Raw genomic sequence first — 26,476 nt, 5'->3', positions numbered from 1 at the left:
AAATGATTAAACAATTCTCACATTACTGATAATCAATAAATAGTTGCAGCTCTATACACCACTGTAGGGATCTGGGTTCAGTCCCCAACTGTAGTGCTTTGGGTATGGCTGGGTATTAACACTGTGTGCAGCGTTTACAGGGTTGGATGCCGTTGAGGTGTTCTTGTCTCTGCACCAGCAGGGTCAGAGCACTTGGGCAGAGAGAGGTGCCATCTAGATGTGGTAGTGTGAACCTCAGTACTCCTGTTGAGGCTGATCACTGACAGGTGATGAGAAGTGGCTGAAAAGAAGTGGCAGAGACACCTGGCAGGCTGCATCCTCCCCAGGCTAACAGCGGGAGTTACCCCATGCAGGGAAAATCAGCCAATCCAATTATCTATATTCTTTGGAGAAGAATGAAGAAAGATGTTTTCTTTTACTACTCTAGATTTGCCTGCCTACAAACTAATACCAGTCCTCAAACATGAACAAACGCAGCATCAACAAACATCCACATCTTTCTTGTTTCTTAAACTTTATGAAGACCATGGAGGAGGAGGGTGGCTGTCGAAAGCGTTTAAGACAGACATGGAGGGCCAGTGATGGTGGTGGTGGGGTGTACCCCAGAGAGGTGCTTGTTTTGTTGGGCCTTCTTTAGCTTTTAGCAGGTGAGAGACCGTGCCGTGATTCCCTATAAGTTATTCATTTGACGTTTCCTCCCTTCTCAGCTCTTTGTAGGCTGGAATACATTAGCAACCTGGCAGAGTGGAGAGGATGCTAATGTGGAAGGGAGGGAGAGGGAGAGGAGAGGAAGAAAGGATGGGGGCAGCGGAGGGAAGGAGGCAGAGTCATTAGAGGAGGAGGAGAACAGAGAGAGAGGACACGGCTTTATGATGTGTGGGAAGGGGAAGTGACCTTCCCTCTCACTTTCATCTTGGCTTTTTTCTCGCCTTGACTTGCTCCCTGAAACACATACGCACACACGAGGACACACACAAACACACACTCACATGTGCCTATACAAATATATTAGAGGCACGATGCATACAAGCAGCGCATACACACACTCACACTTGCTAAGTCTTCTTTTTTCATCCCCTCTTTCTCTTCCTGTCTTCTTCCTGTGCAGGTCCCCTTGCAGCCTGGCCAGTCTTTCAAGTTCACAGTCCTGGAAACCCTGGATCGTATCAAGGAGGAATTCCAGTTCCTCCAGGCGCAGTATCACAGGTACACAAGCCTGACACAGATGTTAAACAGACATTCATGCATGCACATACCTAAATGTCCATATGGTATTATGAATAAAGTCAGCAACGTGGTTAACATAGTTCAGTTCTTTTTAATAGATAAACTGTTCTGAATGGTATGGTATTGGTACTCTTTTGATTTTGTATTTCCTCTACATTACTTGAAATAATTATTGAAACACCACATTGAAATTCAGTTCATATTCAGTTCATTGGAAGTGGGGGTTGAATTCTTTAATGTTTGGACCAATACTGCTAAAATGACAGTGCTGTGTGCTGTCCTTTTAATCAGTCTTATTACAGTGAATTTACAAAATACTGTAGACTGAGATTGTGAGTTACAGCCCTTCATACTGAATCTAGTTTCAAATCACATCTTTACAAACTTCTCTGAGTCATTATTTTAAATTTATGCACCCTCCTCTTTATTACGAATACTTGCAGTTATTACAGAAATTAATAAGGGTTCATAGTTTTCTGCCTATATTCAGTTTATCTGTTCTTTTTGAATTAATTATTTTTCTATGTGAGTCAGATTTCTAGAATTTTACAAAAAGACAGGGTTAGCAACATGGCTAAAGCTAACGGCCCGGCTATTGTATAAAGTAAAAAACAACCATAAGAATCCCAATTTGACCTGAAAATTCCTCTGTCAGAGTAAAATTTGTAATCATAAATAGGCAGGTTATGTTACTTTGTGATCTTGTAGAAACAATGCTGGTTTTGAACTGCGTCAAGTTCCACTGATTCCACTCCAGTTCAGTGGAATCACAGATCAGCGAGGGAACAGACTTTGACACAACACCAGCCTCCTCCATCAACGGGGTTCTTTTTCTTTTGCACTGCAGAGTTTCCACTGATATTCCAGTTGTTCCACCTTTATCTGGAGCCTTACTCATCTATGTGCCATAATTTATTCTTTGTTTTTTGCGGGAAAAAAATTATTTCCGATTTACCGGTGGCAGGCTGAATAGTATAATGAAAACAAGGTTTACAGGGAACAGCTACAATATGTAATCAGCAACTGCTTCAGAATGGTAAGTTAAAGCAAAAAGTTATTTGTAACCAGTTGAGAATATTTTTTGTCTTTTTGTCTTGCCTTTACACTTTGTTACACTTTAACTGAAGTTGTGGATAACCAAGTTTGTAGTTTCCAATATATCATACAAATTGTAATGCAATTAAGGTTTTTTTTCATTATCTACAGCTGGAGGTCACTGATGGTTGCTCTATGCTATGGCTGACCAGAAATGACCTTGACCAAGAGAGATAAACCTTTGTAGGCTAAAACATCCAGCCTCTTGCTCACACCTCAGTGGGCAGGCTGAATGCCCTGCTGCGATATAGCAACACCACTTTACTGCTTTGGCATTAGACTGCTAGACTACTGATCTTAGTCACACACAAAGATGCAAACAGCTACAAACATCTATCCATGTGCTCTGTAAATGTACATGAAAAGTTGCAGTGATGGATCACAAATTGCAGCCAATTAACAGCAAGATGCTGTAGCTGTGGGAAATTAATAAACCACTGGACTTACCTGTCAGTCTGTTAAGATTTTCTGAATATTGTTCTGATAGCTGTTAAACTCATACACTCATTCCCATCTCAGCTCGAAGGTTTGAAATGAGCAGACCACATTTTAATAATGTTCCTGCAATGAAGCCATTCCTTTGTCTTTGTTTCAGCCATTATTGACTAATGCATAAACTCGACACAAACACGCCAATGATACTTTGTCAGCACCTATTTGACTCTAACATAAACACACCAGTATACACATGATGTATATAACTAGCCACACTCCCACACACACAGAGGTATGATAAATTGCAGTAGTGAATAAAACATACTCTGCTGGCAGTTGCTACCACGTAGGCGATATTTTTCAGTGTCACTTTCAGCAGTAATAGGTAGCTCGACTGCGTGACTAAGAATCATTTTGTGATATCCTTACTCGGCCTTAAACTATGTTTGACCTCTGCAGTATCTAAGTCCTGTGGAAATTATAATTCATTTCAGTGGATGCAAAATACACCATTTAATCCATGTGTGTCCTTTTTCCGTCCTTGTGCAGCCTGAAGCTGGAGTGTGAGAAGCTGGCCAGTGAGAAGACTGAGATGCAGAGGCACTACATCATGGTGAGTCCAATCAGGACAGCAGAGCTGTACGTGATTTGCTAGTCTGACTGTGGCACTTAGAAACTCTGAAAAGAGTCTGATGGGTTCTTGTATAGGAATTACAATCAGGGTAGTTGTATCTGTGCTTTTGATTGGCTGGATTGACTTTGTTGTGTTTGGATCATTCAGGAGTAAAAGCGTTGTTTGTCTCTCTACTTCTCTGCTGTTTTCCTCCCTGTGTTCCTCTCATGTTTCCTCTTAAGATGTTTTCCTTTCTCTTTGCATTTATTTCAATCATTGCATTTAAATCAAAATGCTGTTTATAGAACAAAGGTAATGTCAAGTAAATTACTTTTATTTTTGAGATCAGTTTTTTGTCATCTTTAATATCTTTACACATCATTATTTACTTTGAAAACCATGTTATTTGCAGTACATAATTATTTTGGCTTCATAATCTTGAACACCTGTAATAGTGGAATATAGTTCAAATGTCCAAAAGCTGTACAAACTATTACCAGTCCGAATATGTTTCTCTTTCTGTGTCTTGCTTATCCCTGCCCTCTCTCTAAAATGTACTTTCCCATATCTCCCCCCATTTTTACCTCCATCAAACCCTCTATCTTCCTCACTCTGTTTCTGTTGTCTCTTCTTCCTCTCTCTGTTTTCTCTTGTGCGCTAACAGCCTGAGCTCCCTCTGTGTCGGTGTGTCTGTGCTACTAAAGGCTCACATGTATCGTAAGCCTTCGTCTGTGGTACAAAACCCACACAGAGCCGACCAGAATACGATATGCACCATCTGCTAAGCTGCTCGCATTTCATAAACCTGGGAGAGCAGGCAGGATCAGGGCCGTAAGCTAGATAGACACACAGATGGATAGACAGAAAGAGAGAGACAGAGAGAGAGAGAGAGTGGAAGAAGCAGACAGAGTGTGAGAGAGAAAAGAGAGCAGGCAGACAGGGAAACAGACAAACGGTTATAGAGGCAGGCAGATGATAAACAGATAAAAATATACACACACACAGAGACAGGGAAACAGAATACACACATTCATTCACACTACACTTACACATCCTTGTTTCTAATGTTCTTGTGAGGGCCATCCTTAAAAAGCTCCAGCTGATCCTACCTCCAATTCTTGTAATAACTGCCAAAGTAAAAATAATATAAAAACCTCTCAAATACATAATTCGGGCTCGGGTCGGGCCGGGCTCTGTGCTTTTTTTTGCTGCTCCAAAGACTGTGCTCCTTTCTGAAGCACTGACCAAGTCTATATGAGACAAACACACACACACACACACACCCCTCATCACTCCTGAGCTGTCAATCAGGCTGCGCATAGTGACACAGACAAAACACACACACACACACACACACACCTCCTATTTGTGGGAGCACTTCGGCTTGATTGGCGAGAGTGAGACTCGAGAGTACAGAGGGAATGTGGATTGTCGCCATTGTAATATTTTAAGATATGATAACAAGAAGACAGGGACATCCTCCCTTCTTCAGCATGTGGAAGGCAGTGGCTGCAGCCGTTTTGGTGCTGCTATCCAGTCAAGACAGTTGCTAGTGACAGCCTTCACTGTACCAAACAAAGTGCCAGCTAAGGTGAAATCTAGGGTTATGAATTGAATTTGAATACTTAAATACAGAACAGAAATTCAAAACCATCTGCTACTTCAATACCACAGACAGTGCCATGGATTTGTCAGTGCACAGCACAGTTAGGCTACTGATATTTTAGAGCCATGGTCCAGACCATAGATTGGTACTTGCAAAAACCTCACATGAAGGACCAATGGGTCAGGCTAAACAACCCCTCTGCCCCTGCTCTCTCTGCTGCTTGGAGATGGCAGGTTAACAAGTGAGATGCATTGGGATGGCATACCACTTTGCACTCCTTCTGAAATTGCAGCAGCAACAGCCTTACGTGGACTGGTATGACCAGCACTGTGGCTTATGTTGGCTAAGGCTGGCCAGAAAACCACAGGTATTTATGGCTGCGTTACTGACAATGCTGAGTCAGTTTATGACTCTTCTCTGTGCTACTGTCACTGTGCTAAATTTTAACATTTCAGTAGCTTTAAAAAAAACAAACAAAAAAAAAACATAAAACAAGTAGTATTCCAATATCCTTCAGTTGTCATTTGTGACCACAGCGGCCGCTATTCGGCAAAAATTACTTAAGCTCAAGTTAGTCACTCTGGATACTTAAGTTACGATATCATCTCCTAGTCACATCCTTGACCCAAATAAGGGACATTTTTATTGCATTTTCTGTCAGTTGCATAAACACAATACAACTTTGAATAAATCATATACTATATAATAACATACAACTGCAAAGGCAAAATCTTGTTGTGGTTTGTTTAGGACCTTAAACTATCCAAACCCAAACCCCCTGCAGGTCCCTTAAAAACAGAGGGATTTTCGAACTGACCTCATTTTATAAAAATATTCTCACTGTGTTTTTCAAAGTGGTGAAAAGTACAAGAAGAAACATGTGCACATAAATATGATACAGTGCAGAACACACACAAAGAAAAACCTCTGCAAACCACAGACTTTTCAAAAACACCCACTTCCCTAATCTCAACCACTCCCCATTTTAGCTGTGGTTTCACAGAATTACTGTGTGGAACAAAGAGCCTGGACAAACATCCACCTTCTCCATTGTAATCCCCACCACCCAGTCTTGTACAAACGCAGAGGTGGCGTGCCAGTGTAGATGCAGCTCCCTTCTTTCAGTTGACTGGGGCAGTGGATGACATTTGATAAAACTTTCTGCATATTACATGTCAAGGCCTTTGTGACCACTGAGGCATCGGTAAGCTAAGGAAGCAGAGAAATGAGGAGGAGTGTCCTCAACTATATATTCAGGTTCCACACTCGGCTTTAACTGTTACCTATGGCAGGAGGTCAGGGAGCTGCAGATGCAGAGGACATATCCACATACTGTAGGTTAGCATGGCAGATGGTTAGCACTCCAGGCTATATTATTTGAACTAGGGCTCACTGTGGTGTAGTGGATGGCTAACACAGTGCTATGCTACTTCATACCGTACTGTAGGCATGGCTCCGAAATGAGAGGGAGGGAAAGAGGGAGAGAAAATGAGAGGGAGGGGAGTGAAAGAGAGGCTCAAAGGGAAAGATAGCTTGAGAGAAAAAAGGCTCAGCGAGTGTCAGACAGAAAAAAAAAAAAACTGGGAGCTGCTGAGGGAGGGAGGGATACAAAGGGAGGCAGAGATAAAGAGAATAAAAGAGGAGAGGGAGAGAGTGATAGAGGCAGGAGAGAGATACAGAGGGAAGGAGAGAGAGAAAAAATGCTGAAAAGGAATGAGAGAGACGAAATGAGGAAAGAGAGATACCAGGGGACAGAATTGCAGGGAGGAGAGATGGAGGGTGAAAAAAAGATGCTGTGAAGGGATGAAATGGAGAGAGAGAGAGGGAGAGAGAGAGAGAGAGGGAGGCAGAAAAAAAGAGTAGTATGTAGCACAGAGTGCAGGAGAAAGAGATAGTGATGTGTTTGTGTGGGGGGGCGTGAAATGAAAGAAAGAGAGAGAGAGGGGAAGAGAGAGAGGGTGCACGCACAGACACGTAAATAATGTGAAGCAACAACGGACTCGCTGCGCCCACAGAGGAGATAACCCAGAAGGCTATATTTAGCTCGTTAGGCCTGTCATCCACACTGAGGCCTGTTTCCACAGGCTGGGGCTGTGCTCACCACGCTGCACTGCTCCTGCCTTTACTATTCATCAGTTTTAAGCTCTTTAAATACTAGGGTGAGGGGTTGGAAAGTAGGGAGATGGTTAAACAGGGTGGTATATGCATGTGGAACTCTTTACGAACACCAAAAAAAAACATGACAGTTAAGAAAACATGCTTTTTCTTCTGTAAGGTGGCAGTGTTTGAATGTTTTATTTAACTGTACTCCCAAAGGAAACCACAACATAAATCCTGAAATACAACATGTTTACGTTAAAAGTGACATTGAACCCTCATGGCTTTTTAGAGGGAAAGAGGAAACAGTGTGAAGTTGTTATAGAGCCACAAGGTCTGCTGAGGTAGGAGTTCTGGGTGGCACAGTGGGTCAATAAAACAATGGATTTTGACAATTTTACTACATTCATTCAACACTGGTTTCTTCTAACCATGACCATGATTGTTTCCTCAACCAAGTAGTTATTTTAACCCAAACCACGATCTTTCCCAAACCCTTGACAAGCCATTTTTGTGTCTAAACCTAACCAAAACTTAACTATAGCTATGTCACATCAGGAAAAAAAATGTGTTTCCTGTATTGGAAAATGCTTTCATGTGTTGTGCTGGACAGCAAATGCAAATGATGTATTTTTACTTTTATTTGAAAGAATTTTCTTTAACCAGTTTCAGTTTGTCTAGGTAGTGGGTCAATGTTATCCTCATCTGATCATCAACAATTCTTAGCATGACCTGCTTACAAACACAGAATTCTTGTATATGTTATAAATAAACCATACATATTTGAGGAGTGTAACATCCACAGAGGCAAATTCCTGAAAATGTGATGAAGACATGCTCTAGGTTGAAACATGAGTTGCCGCAGCTTTAAAAAAAAGCGCTATAACCATGTGCTCTTGAATCAGTTTTTCAAGATTTTACCTGCTAATCTGTGTGTAAGTAAAACCGAGCCACCACTGCAGCATTACTACATACATTTTTATATTTGTGGAAAGCCAGAGTTGAAGTACAGATACCTCTGACAGACTCTAGTTAAAGTAAGAGAGTACAGGCTCTGCAAAGTAAGAAATATCCCTTGGAACTGGCCTTTTCTTTTGAAAACTATCTGAACCTCATGTCATATTAATGTAATTCAAAGATTATTAAACTTAAAAGTAGAATCAGAGGGATTTGTCCAAGCTGTTCGTAAACACACCACAAAGATATTTGATTGTTGAGTCTCATTCCTAGGACGTCAAATACCAACATTTTGTGTTGGTAAAGTGTGGTCCAAATTCCCCTCATTTGCATTAAAACTTATGCAAGGATCCTGTTTTAAAAATGTAAGGAGTAGAAAGTACAGATATTTGTGTTGAAATGTAGGCAGTAGTAAAGTAAATTAAAAAAGTAGTTGGAAAAATAAATACTAAGTACAGATACCTGAAAAATCTACTCAAGTACAGTTCTTTGTTAGTTTCCCTCTCTGGGAAAGCACATTAAATTTCAATGTAGTGACAGAGCAGGTGTTTCCAGAAATGTCCTGAGGCAACCACCTCAGTAACCACGTACTGAAACCGTCTATTAGACTCGAAACGTCACAGCTAAATTTAACTATTTGAATGGACGTGACAATGCAAAAAGCAATAGGCTGTAGAAAGCCTATAACTGTGGAAATTTTGTTGCTGAAAAGCTGTACTTTCCCACCAGCCATCATGTTTTCAAAGATGGAGTGAGTTTTTTAATGTGGTCATATCTCCTTATGGCATGCTACTTTTCAAAGTCTGGAAGTTTGTTTCTCCTCACATTTGCCACTTAATTTCTATAGCTGGCAATGGTGGTGATTTACAAATTTCACGCTTGGAGAGATGATGCCATAACCCTTTCAAATTGGTCGTCCGTGATGTTTCTTGCAGTGAACGGCAGAGCCAGGTTTAGATATAGTGTGTTTGTGTGTTTGGCAGACCCGCTCACTTGTGTATTTTGGATGGAGTTTATGTTTAATATTGGATGCTCTACGAGGCTAATTTCTTTGTATGTGAAGAGACACTGGCAAAGTGTAACTTGAGTGGTTGCTGCAAACACACAAACATCAAGTAGCACACATTAAGAGTGTCTGTGGGCGTCTTGCATTTTCTCCTCCTGTTGTATTTATAATTCATGGCTCTCAGATTTCACTGCTCTCCTGGAATTCCACTGTGTATTTTTAAATAAGGTTGCATTGTAGCCCTGACTAATCAGGGGGCGTAGGCGTATTGGTCACATGCTTACACACAGTGCCGGCAAGTCTCCCGCCTGGAGAGCCGTGTTCAACCTCTGCTTGCCTGAGGTTGAATCTTTGCAATGAACAGATACACCAGCACGAGGCTCAGTGGATTGTGAAAGAAGAGGAGATAAAGTCTTGCATCATAAAACTCGAAAAGCTAATATCTTAATGTAGTGGACTGTTTAAGGCTTGCTGGCATAAAGTGGAGAAAACCTCAATGATGGACTGAAGGTTTTACAGTCAAATATACGTTGTAGTTCAGCCGCTGCCCTTTTTTCTTTTCAGGTTTAAATGTCTTCAGAAACCTTTTTTTTTTTTCTTTTTTCAGAAACAGTCTTAAGTATTCTGCAGCCTTCCTCTCCTTCCTACTGTCAAACACAAGACAAAGGTCTTATGGGGGAGTGGACTTCCCAGACCCTTTAATAAAAAGTATGAAAAAAGACATGTCTACTGGAGGGTGACACCTCACAGTCAGGAATCACATTAGGGGGCCTTTCATTGCTCTGTGCGTGTGTGTGTGTGTGTGTGTGTGCGTGTGTGCGTGTGTGTGTGCGTGTGTGTGTGTGTGTGTGTTTGTGTGTGTGAAAGAGAGGTACAAAAGCCCTGCAGGGGTCTGGTGTTAATGAACACGCTGCTGCCAAAAGAGACAAAATATTGTTGCTTCAGATATCAATATAGAAAGTAATGACAAAATGAAATGTGTGATATTGCATTACATTTGACCATGTTCTCACCCCTGCTAAGTATGCGTGATGTTGAGTGGGGAGATGTTTGACAATAAGGCTGCCACAGGCTCCAAACTGTTGTTAAAAGACATGGATTTTGATTCAAAGGTGTTGAACCAGTTTAAGCAGTCATTTAAAGGTACAATATGTAACACTCCGCGTGTTTCCAGGAATGTTTAATCCAAGAGAAATACATGATATTGTTCAAGGTAACCGTGTATTAGGTAGTCTGTCGCTATAACTTCAGGTGGAACATCAGATGATATGTCTGAGAGTGAGGAAGGGAAGCCAGTGAACGTGACAAAATGTAACGTGAATTAGAGGTAAGAACTTTAGCCCGAGCCCGAGCCCGAGCCCGACCCGGCCCGAAATTCGGGTCGGGTCGGGCCTAAAATGTCAATCATTACGTTCGGGTCGGGTCGGGCTCGGGCTTCTCTCTCGCTGACTTTTTTTTAAATAAATATATGTTTATAAAAATGTATACTAAAACGATGTGTGGATACTAAACTAAGGAATACTTGTTGTAAATAAATAATTTGGATAAAACAGAGAAGGCGGCGCTGTAAGGTAATTGCTATATAACTACTACTAAACAGGAGGCGCAGAGCAAGAGCACGCTTTGCGCACGGCTTTGCAGACATTTCGTGAACGTAATCTTGAAATTTCGGGTTTGCTTCGGGCTCGGGCCTGCAAATCAAGTTAATTGGTCGGGCTCGGGCTGGGTCGGGCTTTAATGCCTGCGGGCCTGGGTCGGGTCGGGCTGGATTTTTTAGGCCCGATCTTACCTCTAACGTGAATATAACTTTACATTATCTCATCTGTGTGTCACGTCAAGTTTGTAATGGCAACAACAATGACGACAACAACTCCCAATGATCCCGCGCTGGTTCATGACTGAACATTTTGTTTCCATTGTTTTGATTGAGAGACCCTTAGTGGCAGAAATTACATACTGTGCACTAAATGGACATTATGTAGTTTCTGCTGCCATAGGTGTCGTAGTCAAAACAAAACAGGAGATGTGAGTAGCGTGGGATCATTGACTGTTGTCTTCACTGTTAGACGACCACAACTGCCAATAAAATTCTGACTTGATCCAGGCAAGAAGTGTTCACGGATGAGGTCATGTACTTTAACTTTATTAACGTTACCTTTAATCATGTTCTGGAACTTGAACATTCTTTAACTGAGGCAGCGTGAATCATCTGATCATCAATCCTTCAGTATGTTTCAGGATTAGGCAACATGGTTTGCAAATCCAATTCATTAGAATGACACGTGTTGTTCCAGTGAACATCAGTGCCTCAGTAACATGATTGATTACTCTGTATTGCACCTTGTCCAAATCCTTAAAGTCTTCTAGTAGACACTAATATTTTGTTTAATGTGTTCGTAGTACATTGATTTGACTTTAAATTACACCCTTAATTAAATGTAAAGGCTGTCTCATTAGTGCATTTTTAATTTATTTCTTTCATCTGGTCTAAATATTTAATCGTCAAGCCTGTACCGGGATTGTATCATGGCCTCTGTGTCTCGTCTCATGCCTGCCATGCGGTCATTTGTTGGAACATTGTGAGTATGTGTGTGTTTGTGGTCTGTGTGTGTGTGTGTGTGTGTGCATCGTCCGTTCATCTTAGCCCCTCGGGCAGAGATAAAGTGTGTGTGTGTGCGCACGTGCGTGCACGTGTGCGTGCATGTGTGTGTGTTTGTGAGGATTAATGCGGTGCTCTCAGCCTCTTACTCTGCTCCCAGCTCATCTGTCTGATTCAGGCTGACACACTGTGTTCTCTTCAGCAACATTACAGTCACAGACTGCTTGAGAAAAGGGGGGGGTGAGGACGGAGGGGGTCAGAGAAAAGGATGAAGGAAGGGGAAAATGAAGGTAGAGAATAGAAGCAATAAGGGAAGTGAAGAGATGGGGATAGTGATGGAGGGACAAAGTGAGCAGAGCAGACATGGATGGGGCGGGGGGGACACAAGGGTATTGGCAGAGAGGAGAAAGTAAAAAAAAAGAATACGGACATGGCAAAAAGAAAGAGAGAAGAAACACATCCGTGACAAAATGGTGATCCTGTGTAGGCCAGAAAAAAAAGCAGAACTGAGACTGATGTGAGATAGCACCAACGAAGAGGGCAGAATCTGAATAGGGATTGCTCCTCTGTGAGCTGAAACTTGCTCTGCCAACCAATAGTTGGTAAGGGGATTTAAGCTGGGCCAGATGCAGGGAAGGATTGAGTCTGTTTTAAGAGTCTTAAACCTGTCTGAACTGTCTGGAGCGGGAGAAGCAAACAGGGCCGGAGTGTTCATAAAGATGTGCTGGGACTCCCCTCGCCATACATACTGTACACATGTGCTTGCAGATAGTGAACCCCTTCAAAGTCAAGGTCAGTCCTATCCGGTAGTTGTTGTGGCCCTCCCTCTGATGAAACAAGCTGCAAGAGAAGCTGCAGTGAGGCTGAATGTATGCCGTGACTGATTAAGTCGTCACCTGCTGACAGGGCACAATGGAGAAGTCAGAGCCTGCTAACCTAACCTCTGATGTGGGTTAGCGCAGCGCGCTAATAAATGTTTTAACATCTTTGTTGTCTGTGTGTGTGCTTGTGTGTGTGTGTGTGTGTGTGTGTGTGTGTGTGTGGGGGGGGGGGGGGGGGGGGGGCCGCCCCCCCAGATGAAAGAGACAAGCTCACTCAAGAGACACCGATGAACAATGCTTTCGTTAAGGTTTTTACACACACATCCACGCACAAACACACTAATAATGCATGCAGGCGTAAACACAAGCTGCTTGCACACACTTGTAAACAGCACACACACATGCAGTGTTAATTCAAACATGTTGTAAAGACACACACACACACACCACACACACACATGCACACACACACTCGCATGAATGTCCCATTTAGATAAATCACCTTGGATTAGACCCACTTCCTAAAGCTCATTTTTAAGTCTGCCAGTGTTCTTTGCAGAATGCATAGAAGAGAGAGAGAGAGAGAGAGAGAGAGAGAGAGAGAGAGTCTGGCACCATCGTCTGACACTCTCTCAACACCATGAGGGTGGAGGGAAGGAGGGGGTAATGAAAGAGCAAACACTCCCAGAAGAATGGAGGTGTAGGAAGAGGAGGGAAACACCAGAGTGGAGGAAGACAGAAACAGAAAGTGACGAAGAGGGAGAGAGCAGCTCATTGAGAGAAATGCAGGAATGCTTTCTGTCTGTCCTGGCCAGATGATGACAGTGCAGTGTTTGGTATTAGTTGCAGATAGACGTTAGATAGGTTGTTCAGAAGAGTGGAATGTTACAGAGCGATCAGATAAACAAGAATTACACCGCAACCTCGTTTATCTAAAGTAACCCATCTGCTGAACTGACATAACGAGCCAAAAAGTGAGAGAGATGGGGACTTGGCTGTAATCTCACAATGTGTGTGGATAAACTTGAAAACAGTTTACAACTCCAGAGATCCAGTGTTTCAAATAGGGCACAAAGGCTTTCAGTTTTGCGGTTAACATTACAAAAAAAAGTGCTGAAACTTGTCCTTTGTTTGTGAGTTTCTTTTTTGTAGAGAATAGAGCAGAATCAAAATGATAACAGCAACTCATTTCACATAAATGGTAATTTCTGTAATACATAAACACAATATTTAAAGAGCATAATTGCTTGCTCATCTCAGACTTTGATAGAATAATATTTATACGGAGAAATCGTCTCAGGCATACGGAAGATGTTATTGCTGTCTGACTTGTTCAGTTCAGTAAATGATGTATTTGTATTAATGCAGACCTGTCAATATGGCTGAAATTCAATATCCTGGTACTGATTTTCTGAATTTCTGTCTTAGAATCATGACTTTGACAGATTTCGGTATTGATGGGTTTACAGCCGTGGATGCACATAACCTGTGTACTGACGTTATCAAGGTGACAGAAACTCTCAAATCTACAAAAGTTTAAGGATTACAGCGTTTTATTTTCTATTCTGTGCTGTGTAGTGGAAGAAGAAAAAAACATTCAGTTTCATGGAGTTATGGCCATCAATCAACAATGTTTGCTTTCTTTGTTTAATTTTCCTCAAGCCGAGGAAAGGCATTTAAAGTATTCATAACATCATCACAATATGAATCTACAGGCTGAGTGGGAAATATATATAGTGCACAGGGTGCGAACCCTGAAGGTTAAAAATGTTTTGGGTGTAAGCGCCAGGCGAGCATTTTTTTGGACTGCATAAGCATCATCTTTTCTTTGGATAGCTAGTCGTACTATAGTATTAATCTATTGTAACAAATAGGGAATATACAACAATAACCCAAGCAAATTACTTTCTCACTGTACTCAGTGTAAGGTCGCTGAAATTTGTTATTATATGAGTAATCTCATTTTCATTGCACCTGTGGATGCACAGGTACAAGTATGAGCACATTTCCTGTTGACATTTACATTGTGTTCTTCATATTTCACTTGAAAAAATTAAAAGAAGAAGTCACATATTAACACACAGTCTTAAACTGTCTCTCACACACACACATACACTGTTCTCTCTCTCTGCTCTCTGGGTGGGCAGTGCTGGGTGTTCTTGGTAAGCGACGTCAGCCAGTTGGCTTCGTGCCCCTCTGCCAGGCTTAGTGTGCGTGCGCACACACACACACACACACACACACACACACACACACACACACACACACACACACACACACACACACACACACACACACACACACACACACACACACACACTACATGTGCCTTGCAATCTGCCCACGATGACAAGAAATCTTACACAAAGTGCTGAATGAGAGCGCAGTGACACAACAGAGGGATTATATAAGGCAGGGGCTGTGGGGTAATTGGAGGAAGGGAGGATGAACCTATTAAGAAACGGACTTTTACCCCCCAAAACATACTGTACACTTCTTTCACACTTACGTGTGTGGACTATACTTGAACATGCCTGTCAGGTGTTTACTTTCAGTATAAATGTGACTATACAGGAGCCGTAGTATTACATGAGTACACTATAAGATGAAATGTCAGTCATGAATTGTCACCATACTACACTTCCACACATCCAGAGACTACAAAGGACAGTTGTTAGCAAACTGCAGTCCAGACAACACTCCCATGGAGCTTTGTCACCAGAGTGTTGTACAGACTACACAAATAGTACAGTAGTCACTTCACTACTGTCTAGCCTACACCCACAGGACAACTGCCACCACATTTCAGTCATTTCTCCTTTCTGCCGCTTCAAAGGAAACCCTGACTGGACCAGTTAATTGTTGAACTGAATTGGTTGCACAGTTAAAGGAGCAAGTTTATAACTAGAGCGACTTCTTTAATACTGTAACTGAGCAGTGTTGTAACTGTCCTAGTAGCTTGTGGCTTTTGGACAGATCACCCGTTCAGCTCTGAGCTTCTTGTCTGAGGTTGGTGTTTAAAGTCATGAGATTGTAAGACTGTTCTCTGCCTGATAATCACCGCTTTGTTGTATTTATACTAAATGACTCCGGTTTAAGTCTTGGCAAATAAACAGCATTCTAAAGTGTTCTGAGCTGTCCTGAAAGTGATCCTGCAGGGACCAATAAACTGTCACAATTTTACCTGTGGTTGTGCTCCAGCTATAGTGGACATTCAGCAAGTGGTATTCATACATAATGCAGTAAATAATGCACTGCTACTTGGAGGATGACTTTGCTTTCCTTGTCTTTCTTTATTGATAACACACTGGGAAAATTCAGTTGAACAAATTAATATATTTGATATGTCAGAAGCTTTTTTTATTGGTTATTGCGTGAGGCAGCTTGATTTGCAAGAGGAATTAGCATATGATCTCCCAAATCCATTTAACAAGGCTTCAAGCTATGCGATTGTGACCGAACACATGGGCGAACACTGCGGCTGTGGGTTTAGGTGTGACAACCAGTGAGAGAAGCAGCTGAACATTTGAAAACAACAATCACAGCCCATGAGGAGATTAGCTTGGATACTTCTAGCATCAGTTATATCAGGACTGGAGTATATTCATTAAAAGGAACAGTAAGGAAGGCTTTTTCTTGATGGAAAACATGTTTGAGCGCTTCTCTCAATTGGCTTCTGTAAGAGATGGATTTACCAACGGGTTCTGCTGGTAGAAACACTCTGCTACTGTTGATCTGGTTGATCGAAGTTAGCAAAGGTGATGGACATATGGTTTGTCCAGTCCCCTGCCACGTATGTTTTTGAGGGTGAATGCTCTAAACAGTTTCTGGCTGCACCTTCCCAAATGGCTCTGTGTAACAAGTGTTATTTTATTGGTACAGGTGAACCTAAGTTAAACTACAATTATCCAGAGTAATGTGTATATTTAAGAACTCCTTTAGATATTTAAATCTGTGCTGTAACTAGTAGTAACATTAGCTATACAGCAAATAGGAACAGGGTAAAATGTACAATATTTTCTTCTGGAATGTAGTGAAGAAGTAGAAAGTAGCAGACTGTGGACATACTCAGGTAAAGTACCACTACATCAGCACCTAGATAAATATACTTGTTTACATTTAACAACTCGCAAGTGGGTGAACTGTGTAAAAGATTTGTGTGATATGTTAAGAATGTGATATAGCATTGATTGATTGTTTGCATTTCACCTTGGATTTTCAAGAACCGAATAATACTTAACTAACAAAAGTGTAATTCCTGATGGCTGTGGAATGCATGAACGTGAATCACGTTTTGAAGAAAAAATGAATCACTATCAATGAACTTGACAGAAGAGAATGGAAATCCTTCTCATTGAGTCTATTGATGCTCAGAAATGCACAGTGGCAGCATCAAAGCTCCTTGAATTTTACTGTCGCTGCAGAGCAACATTCCCATCAAACCTTTAATACATTTCTTCCGTAATGATGCTGTTTACATCCAATCATCCAGTCCTCTGCTTCATTTTAGTCCAGAGTAGAGAGCTCTCGCTGAGGGCCGCCTGCTGAAATATCGTTACTTGCAAGGTTGTATTCAAATACTGAGGCCCTGGTTGATGTACTCAGCTGTTTTTGTAGTGAGGGGAAAAAAAAGTGAAATACGAAATTAAAACAGGATTTTAGAGAGGGGAATATGAAAGGGGAGCGAGTGAAAAAGAGAAAACCGAGTGTAATGACAGAGAGGTGGAGAGGCTGATGTGAGAGATGGAGGGAGAATTAATAAGGAGAGAAAGACGAGAATTGAGTTAAAAAGATGGGGAGGGCCGAGGTGAGGTGTAATGATGGAGAGGTGACGAGAGAGGCTGATGAGAGATGGAGGGAGAGAGAGGGAGAACAAAGAGAGATGTCACATATCTTTCATGTCGAGAGGGCTGGAGGAGAGGCAGACATGGAAACACAAAGAGCTAGCTGAAGTGTGTGTGTGTGTGTGTGTGTGTGTGTGTGTGTGTGTGTGTGTGTGTGTGTGTGTGTGTGTGCGCACGTGCACTTTAATGTGTGTTCGTGTGTACTCTCATTGCTTGTGTGAAGTACATGTGCATATTAAATGTGAAAGGGATTCCATGCATTGATTGTGTATGCGTGTAAACGCATTTTTCCTGTGTGGCGGTCTGTCCATGACAGAAATATAAAAGAGCGAAATACACAGCGGAGGTGATCTCAATGGGGGGAGAGAAAGCAGAGAATATAGATATAGCTCTTGACAAGGACGAGAGAGAGCAAATATCCAAAGTGAGCAAGCCAAGCAGAAAATGGCAATAGAGAAAAAGAGAGCATGAAATGGAAAGAGAACATAAAGGAGAAATATGATTGATAGAAATGACTTAGAGGAGAAAGAATGAGAGAGTTGAAAAGAGACGGGGTGTAAAGGACAGAGGCGAGAGAAAATGATACAGCAGATAGATGAAAACAAGGGGAGATAAAAGAGAGACAGAGAGCAATAGGGAGAAGATAGGATAAAGAGGTTTAAAAAAAAAGAGAAGGATAATTGGCAAGAAAGACAGTAAAGGTGCCGAGAGGAGAGAGGGGGAGCGAAAGCACAGGCGGAAGAAAGTGACAGAGCGGAGGCAGGACAAGAGGGTGACAACATAGGAACAGCATAAAGTAAAGCTTGGATGCATGGATCGATAGATTGAGAGGTGAAGAGATCGATGGTAATGTTAGAGGTGCTCGCCTACGTCTAGCTGTGATAGTATACTATAATCACTGTGCACCCGCCATTGCTCGTGACAAATTAGTAATAATTCACAAAGCCTCTAGGAAGCGAAGTCAAGTTAGCGGAAGAAATGCACCATTTTGAGTTTGACTTTTCTGGTACTGATTCTGATACCTTGACGAAGGGTAACTGCCAACACCAAGTACCGATCCAACTGTCTTTTTCCCCAATAAAAAAATCTTGGTGGAAGTCACTAGAATCCGTGGTCATGACAAAAAGCATCCTGTAGGCCTCTGGGAAGTTTTGTGTGTGTACAGTATGTATGGCTATAACTTAGCAAATAACAAACCGAGCCAAGCGCTGACTACAACAGAGCACATCTGCTCACGCTGATACCAGAGTTATCTATCCATAGCTCTGTATCAGTGCCAGTTACAATCATAGGCTGGTAACTCAGCGAGAAATAAAAAAGAAATAAAACACATCTCAAAGGACGTGGTTAACTCTATGTGCAGGCTTGTTCATTGTGAACAACAAATCTCTTTAGACAGAGCTAAACACACAGCAGGACTGAGTGTTTCCTTTTAGAGGAACACAAAGTGCAATCTATCAGTATGTGTTTGAAATTTCCTAGTTTATTACAGTGCGCATAACTCAGTCAAATGCTTGCCTTCTATGGAGTGTCTGGATAAAAACAAGTTTACAGTAAATAAATGTTGTCCAGAACTTCAGCTAAGTTCAGTTTGGTGGTAAAAGTACTTTGAATATTAATACTTTGAATGAACAACTGTAGATGATGATAACAAAGTGTAGAAGCAACATTTTGATTGAAACGCCAACAAGATCAGTAGGATCATCAGGAAGGCTGGCTCCGTTCTGGGGGTCCAACTGGACTCTTTGATGGTGGTGTCTGAGAGGAGGATGCTGTGCAAACTGCATAGTATCCTGGACAACAACATTCACCCTCTCAATCAGGTGCTAAACTCACACAGCAGCACCTTCAGCAGCAGACTCATCCCACCCCGATGTAACACGGAGCGCCTGAGGAAGTCTTTTCTCCCTCAAGCCATCAGACTGTTTAATGCATCCACCTCTGGTCGCGGGAGGGACAGTGGAGACACTGTCACCTGAGCCAAATCAAATCAGTATCATTCCCTATCACTTCCATCACTTATTGAGTGTGCACTGGACCTTGTAAATCTCCTGCACTGGACTTAGTAAATTGCTGCTATTTCATGCTGCTGCTAAATTTACTATTTTTTTCACTTTATACCACTTGTCACTTTATTCAATCTTATTGTGTACTTTTTATTTCAGTTTTATGCTGCTCACTGTTGGATTGCATTCTGTGTACTTAGTAACATTATTTATTACTTTACCATTATTTATTACTTTTGTATTCCTTTCTCACTTTGTTTTACTACTGTTGCACGACAATTTCCCTCGGGATAAATAAAGTTTTCTTGAATCTTGAATCTTGAATCTTGAAAGAGTTTACACTCACTTCAGGAGGGTTAAAATTGTTTTTCGGGACATTGGTGAAAAAGACTTAGTCTGGAGCCCATTTGGAATTGTATTTTTACAAGCTAACATGTTGTCATTTTCAACAATAATAAGTTCATTCTCTGAACAAAACTTGTACTGAGAGAAAAAAGTGACATTGCCACTAAAGCAGCTAAATAATGTCCGAGCATGTCACAGCCTCATGGAGAAGCAGTGAAACAACACATGATACTGAACACTTTCAAAATCCTCCCTCATGATTTTTATTTTATCTTTTGTCATTTAATAGGTCTCACCGTATAATCCATAGCAGAGTTGTAGACATGAAGTGATTTATTGTGTGTGTGTGTGTGTTATATAAAATGTAGCAATATAGAAAACATACATTTTTTTATTTTGAATTATTACACTTTCTGTACAGTGTCAACCTTGTACAATGTGACATATTTAATTACGTTCCAGCCAATAAAGCAGAGTTGACTTTAGATAGGGAGGTGCATACATGAGTAGAAACAGACAGACGAAGATAGCAAGTGAGTAAATTGAGACAGGAAATAGAGAGATGGACTGAAATGGAGAGCGAAAGAACATCTGACAGCTAGAAAAAAGAATAGCTAGCGAGAGTAGGAGGGGTAATGTGAAAGGCAGACTGACAGCCTCTGAAAGGTAGAGATAGGTGTGCGAGGGAGGGGTTGAATGTGGTGTGGAATGAATGGAGAAAGAGAGAGGAGCGAGCGATAGAGCGAAAATGAGCAAGAGAATACAGAGAAAAAGAGAGAGAGTAGTGTCTCGCTCTCATCAGTCAGAGCGTTGCTCATCTGGTGGCAGAGGCTGCCTTTGTCACCATGACGGATCCTCGCTGTCTCTCTGCCGCTCGCCACCAACAACATTACAGCACATTACTGATGTACACACATACACACTCACCCACGGAAACACACACAGAGGAGAGAGAACAACACACTTAACAAGCACTCACATGCGTACAGTGGTGGTAGCACAAGGTTTTTTTACACACGCACACAAACACACACACACACACACGCACACACACACACACACACACACACACACACACACACAGGTATATTTATTATGCTGGTGTTAAATACATAAAGACTAGCAGACATCCAGATGGAAGCATGACATGACATGACATGCTTGGCTTAAATATGCTGTGTTACTGATGTTATGATCTGCATGCGTTATCTGGAATGTCGAATAATTCCAAATAACACATGCTACAACTGATGACTGTTTTAATTAATAACTTTTCTGCTGACGTTGACTTATTCAGATTGCTTCCTTTGTCCAACAGTTCAAAATCCAAGAGTGTTTACAAATATTCTTCAAAACAGCAAATTACAACAATACTTGGCTCAGGTTTTCACCATGTTTCAGCACTGACAGAAATGTGCTTTATTGCACTTTTAACCAAACCCAACAGTAATGTCGCAGTATCTTTGTTTGGACCTGTACATTACTGCAGGGATGTGAAAAGCTAGATTACTGGCCTGTTTGATAGCATTGAGATTGCTCTTAACAAAGGAATCTTTTTTTACAAGAAGAAGGTTTGTCTTTTAAACACCACAGTGAGTGTCTTCTTAAAAAGCCCAGGGTTTCTGTTACAGGAAAAGCAAGCAGCATTTTTATCAGAAATGTGTTATGGTAATAATTTATACATGCATGCAAATTTATCTTTTTAAATGTTAGATTCAGTGTTCCTATTGGGGTGTGATTTGTCTGATTTGGGTTTTCACAGACATCACTGCAGCTTGTATTTTTATAGCTTGTAAGTTGTTTGGTCTTCCTCATACAACCCTAGAATGGAACATGTTTGTGATCTTTACAGTTGCAAATTATGCAAACAAATTATGTATGTCATCCCTTGTACTCGCACTTTCTTACTGTAGGTGAAATACTTTTGAAATTGTTGCATCCTCATCTCCGTGTGAGCAACAGAGACTCCTTAAATTTGATGATTTGTCGTTGTTTGTTCTTTCCTGTGAAACTTTTCATGCTGCTCTCTTGGTCATCTCTTGTAAAAGAGATTTTGAGTCTCTGGTAGTATTCCGGGTAAAATAAACGTTAAATAAAAGTAAGACTACATACAAATTTAAATGCCTTCCACATGCATGTATGTCTTCCATTAACATGTGTCTTACCTTGCATGGATGAGAAAGCCATGTACAGATCCGGGTGTAAATGGGACCTATGCTACTGCAGGTGTAGACTCATATTGTAGAAACATACTTACCAAACACAAATGCAGAATAATAGTAGAGCAGACATACACACTTGTAGTCACCATATACAGTATACTGTACAGTGTAGGTCTTCCTTGACACACAGACATTATGCAGCACGCACACACATACATTTAGCAGCTATGCATAGACACATAGAGATACAAATATCTCATTATTTATACACACACAGTCACACACACATGCACGCTTAAGCTTGTACTATACATTCACAAACACTCTCTTTCTTCTCTTGTTTTCATGAAAAACACAGCGACAAACAGCAGGATATGCAGCTACACTGAGCAACAGATGTTCAATGAGTCGACCAAACGTTGGCGTGTGCTGTGTGTAAAACCCTAACGAAACCTCTGTTGTTTGTGTTTGTCTCCACAGTACTATGAAATGTCCTACGGTCTCAACATTGAGATGCACAAACAGGTAAGAAGGACTGTATTTATATATATATATATTGTTTTTTCTGTCTCTTGCTCAAGCTTTCTATAGTGAGTAGGCGGCAGGAGGTCAATGTGGTATTTTACACTCACAAACATTGTATGCCGCTGTGTCATTTTGTGTGGGTGGCTTTGCATTATATTTTCTCATACCTGACCTCTTTTATATTTTGTATTTATGCTAGGTGACTTCCATATATATGCTGTTTCTTTTTTCATTTTGTTTAAAGAAGCCCTTTTAAAACCTTGGCCCATTGGTTTCAGATGAAACATAGCCTCTTGCCAAATTCTGGCCATGTTTTATATTGTGTTTTTTTTTATTTTCACTTTCCCATCTTAGATAAGCTAAACAATAAAAAGAAGATTAACAAATTATTAGAATCATCTTTTATTAAATGCTGCCCGCGGATGGCTGATTTTACTCGTTTTAATCAGGGTCACTGTACAACACTGAACTTTCTGTCTCCATAGGTAATCTAAGTACCTAAGTACTGCTGCATAAAACAAGAAGTCATGGTATTCTTATTGACTTATTTTTTTGGATGGACAGTGTCTTTTTTTGTTATTACCAAATGAAGCAAGTGACGGCTGTTGTAGGTAAGAAAGGAAACAATTACTAAAGTGAGAATTAGGCGAGGCAAAGACAAATGTATTTGTATTGCACCGCTCCTACACAAGGCCATTCAAAGTGCTTTACAAGGGCATAGAAATACATTAAGATAAGACATTCAGAAAACATTGAAATAAGCATTTAAAAGACAAAACAAAACAAAAATGCAACTTATAAATACAAGAAAAACAAAAGCACGAAAATGAATGGTGATAGATTAAAAAGTAGTTACGTGTTGGAAAGCCATAGTAATGTTTTGAGCCCTAATTCAAGTGAAGGATTTTGCTCCCGTTTTGTTTCACCTTGCTTGGTTGTGATCCTAGAAACACAGAGTGAACCTGCCCCAGCTGACCTGAGGGGAATCAGAGAATAATAAGACTATTAAATTGGCTTCTGCAGACCATAGAAATGGCAAATGTGTAAAATTACTGGTGGTGACAGACTGAGGCTAACTGACACTAGATGTCGACAAGGCCTAGCTTTTATCTGCAGCATGGGATAGTGATCTAATCACCTTCTCGATCAGGTCAGTGTAAAGTGTGCATCATTTTATTTTATGCTCACCGAGATCCGGTATTCTTGAAAGAAAAAGTGTTTCTCATGAGCAGCGTGTGCTCTGAGGAGCCGGTGACCGCTTGTCAGTCCTCACACTTCCTGCTAATTTGCTGTCTGTATCACACCGCAGAAGAGGAAGACAGTCAAATTAAAGGCCGGCAGACAGGGAGACAGGTCGTAGACATGAGATATGTTTCTCCGTGTTGACAGACCTATGTACAGATAGACACAATCATTATCAAGTTGAATGGCATCTTTCTTTAAGGTAACTGCCTGTGTATCCGAGTCGCTCTCAGTCTTTCTATCTGTCATGCTTACTCGTTATATACCATGGCACAGTCTGTTTTTCACATTTTACAATAAGTACCCAGCATGCCTTGCACATGTATTTAGACAGCAGCTTATTGTTTGAAACAATCTCTGAAAACGCCTTCAAATGACAGCCTCTGCACTTTAACCTCATAATCATTTTGTCATTTCACTGGCAGGGTAATTATAGCATGGAGACATCAAACAGTTGGTTTCTGTCCAAATACTTGCAGTGCAGTGTACATACTTACTCCAGTACTGGCTGAACTTATGTCCAATGGTTTAAGTTCGACATGATGCAAGTTTTTGCGCTGATCAGGGCATACTTTAATTATGCATCAGCTCGATCAAATACTAAATCCAGATAATTTGTTGTTGTGCTGCAGGTCAAGGTGCCGTCAAAATTACCTTAATACTGTGTATTCTGTTTAAATACTTGTACGTGTTGCCTTAATTCACCTTTGTCTGTGTGACATGAACAATTATACACTGTAGCAGATGACTGTTTCCACATGGCAGCAACTATCTCTTTCCTATAATTTCTTAAAAAGTTACAGGTTTTCCTTCCAGCCCACTGATGTATTGGTTGGCCCACACTGTGCTCTGATATTGGCCTGTCACCAATATTTTGGTATCAGAATATATTGCATGTTTTAAGCGCCAATATTATTATTTTTTGATAGATTGTATTGCAGAAAACGATGGTTAGAGAATATTATTATTAATGTAAGGTTATTTATAATTATTACATCCCAGTGAAGTTTCCTGTTTCTGTGCACTGATTTTTTCTGTCCGAACTGCTGCTGTTGGTTGAAAGTTGTATTTGTACAATAGTAAAGAGTCTGTCCAGACACTTTTGCTCTCAAATCTTCAAACTAACACATGTAAACTACACAAAACATTACACAACACTATAGATCACCTTGTAGGAATTCTTTTGCTACTGTATAAATCAGCGTGGATACCAATTTCGAGTCAGCTGTGCAGGATTATGAGAAAAGGATTGGTCATTGTTGTCAGACAAACTTAATCAGCTTCATAATAATCAAATATGTGGTATGTGGTAATCAATTAATCAAGTAGGTGTGATCGTAATGTCTTAGGGCAGCATCTGCAGGTATGGTTGAGAGGAGTCAGTGTGCACTGGAGAACAGACAGCATCTGCTTATTTGCTTTACTTTGCTAAGATAACTTGTACCCATTATATCTGGAAATTATTATTTTCACGCCTTGATGTAAGTTAGCCATTCCTAAACGTAAGGTAGTTGTAATTGGAAAAGATTTCCTTAAATGTATTTTGTTTCATAAACAGAACCATACTATTAATTCAGGCCTAAGGCAATGCAGTGCACAACAATTTGTAATGCATATCTTTCAATACAGGCAGCAACAACTTCCCGTCATTGATGTTTATCAGAAGAATTTTGATGTGTCAAAGTCTGTTACTAAGTCAAACAATATTGCTTTCCTGTTACAACTGTATTTCCTTCAATGCCTTCCAGCGGTGGTTAAGGTCATTAGATGGCACACCAATCAATGGGAAACAGACTTCATAATGCATATATCAACTTCTTAAATTTGTATATTTAATCATCAAAATACATTATGCTATTTGTAAAATTAATGAGCAAATTTAACATTTAAAACGTTTTATTTATTTATTTATCTTGCGGCCCACCTGCAGTACCATTATGGCCCACCAGTGGGCTGCGGCTCACACTTTCACCGATGTCAGGTAACATTTTACTTTAAAAAGGAACAGCGTAACCATTATAGCTTCAAATCCTCTCTGTTTGTTTTTCTGCCCCAAATTGAACCTAGTTTTAAAATACTGTGCTGGAAACTGAAATTCCTTGCGAATAGTCCCCTTTGCTCCTCATCTTTTACACTGCATTCTTCCAATAGTCCATTTCAACCCTCTCCTCATGGTCCAAAAATGTGAACCACATTTGAGAGCAGGAAACCTCAGTGGGACTTTATGTCGCAGTTGTTGCGCTATTAAAATGAAGACAAAAAAGACATGTGAACAGTAAAAGTGAATGATGGATGGGATAGATTGATTTACAAACTCCCATGGCAAACACAACTATTGACAGGGCAATAACCCCAAAATGGGGAGAGAGACAGACTGACAACATGAGAGAGAGAGACAAGAGGAGGAGTATAATTTTACAAGATTCCAATCATTTCATACTGAAATAAGTTGAACTATGGTACAGATACATTCAGGATTAATTTAAAGTTATTGTGAAAAAGTAGTGCTACTGTATTTTCTAAAAAAAATAGTTATTAACTCTCCACCTGTAGTCATTTATCTCAAGATAAAATGGCTAAAGCACTATCCTTTTTTATAATGTATTTTAAGCCAAACAAAATACAGAGAAGACAGAATACAAAGTGAAAGACATAGGCAGAGAAGAGAGAAAGAAAGAGAGAGAGAGATACTTGGCAACAAAGCAGGGCAGATCTGGACTGTCGCCTCTTGTCACCAAAAAGGAGAAATGGACTGGGGTGCTGGCTGCACCTCTGAGAGATGGACAGAGAAGAAGGAGGAGGAGGAGGAGGAGAAGGAGGGGGAGGAGGAGGGGGAAGAGGGGATAGGTGGGAAAGATGACAGAGTGAGGAAAAGGAGAGTGTGGAAAACAGGGAG

General features: G+C 40.8%; 1 protein-coding gene across 7 annotated transcripts in view; it reads left to right on the top strand.

Moving 5' to 3' along the window:
- The window catches only part of tle2b (TLE family member 2, transcriptional corepressor b), an 88,691-nt gene that overhangs the window by 16,809 nt on the left and 45,406 nt on the right, over window positions 1-26,476 (top strand). For all 7 annotated transcript variants that reach the window (XM_037114670.1, XM_037114672.1, XM_037114669.1 and 4 more), the window contains 3 exons: window positions 1,109-1,206; window positions 3,307-3,370; window positions 22,294-22,338. In XM_037114670.1, coding sequence (XP_036970565.1) covers window positions 1,109-1,206; window positions 3,307-3,370; window positions 22,294-22,338 — 207 coding nt within the window. The remainder of the gene's footprint in view (window positions 1-1,108; window positions 1,207-3,306; window positions 3,371-22,293; window positions 22,339-26,476) is intronic.

This window comes from Acanthopagrus latus, chromosome 11 (assembly GCF_904848185.1).
Source record: "Acanthopagrus latus isolate v.2019 chromosome 11, fAcaLat1.1, whole genome shotgun sequence".
In the NCBI taxonomy this organism is placed as follows: domain Eukaryota; kingdom Metazoa; phylum Chordata; class Actinopteri; order Spariformes; family Sparidae; genus Acanthopagrus; species Acanthopagrus latus.
This window is presented reverse-complemented; position numbering and strand designations above follow the sequence as displayed.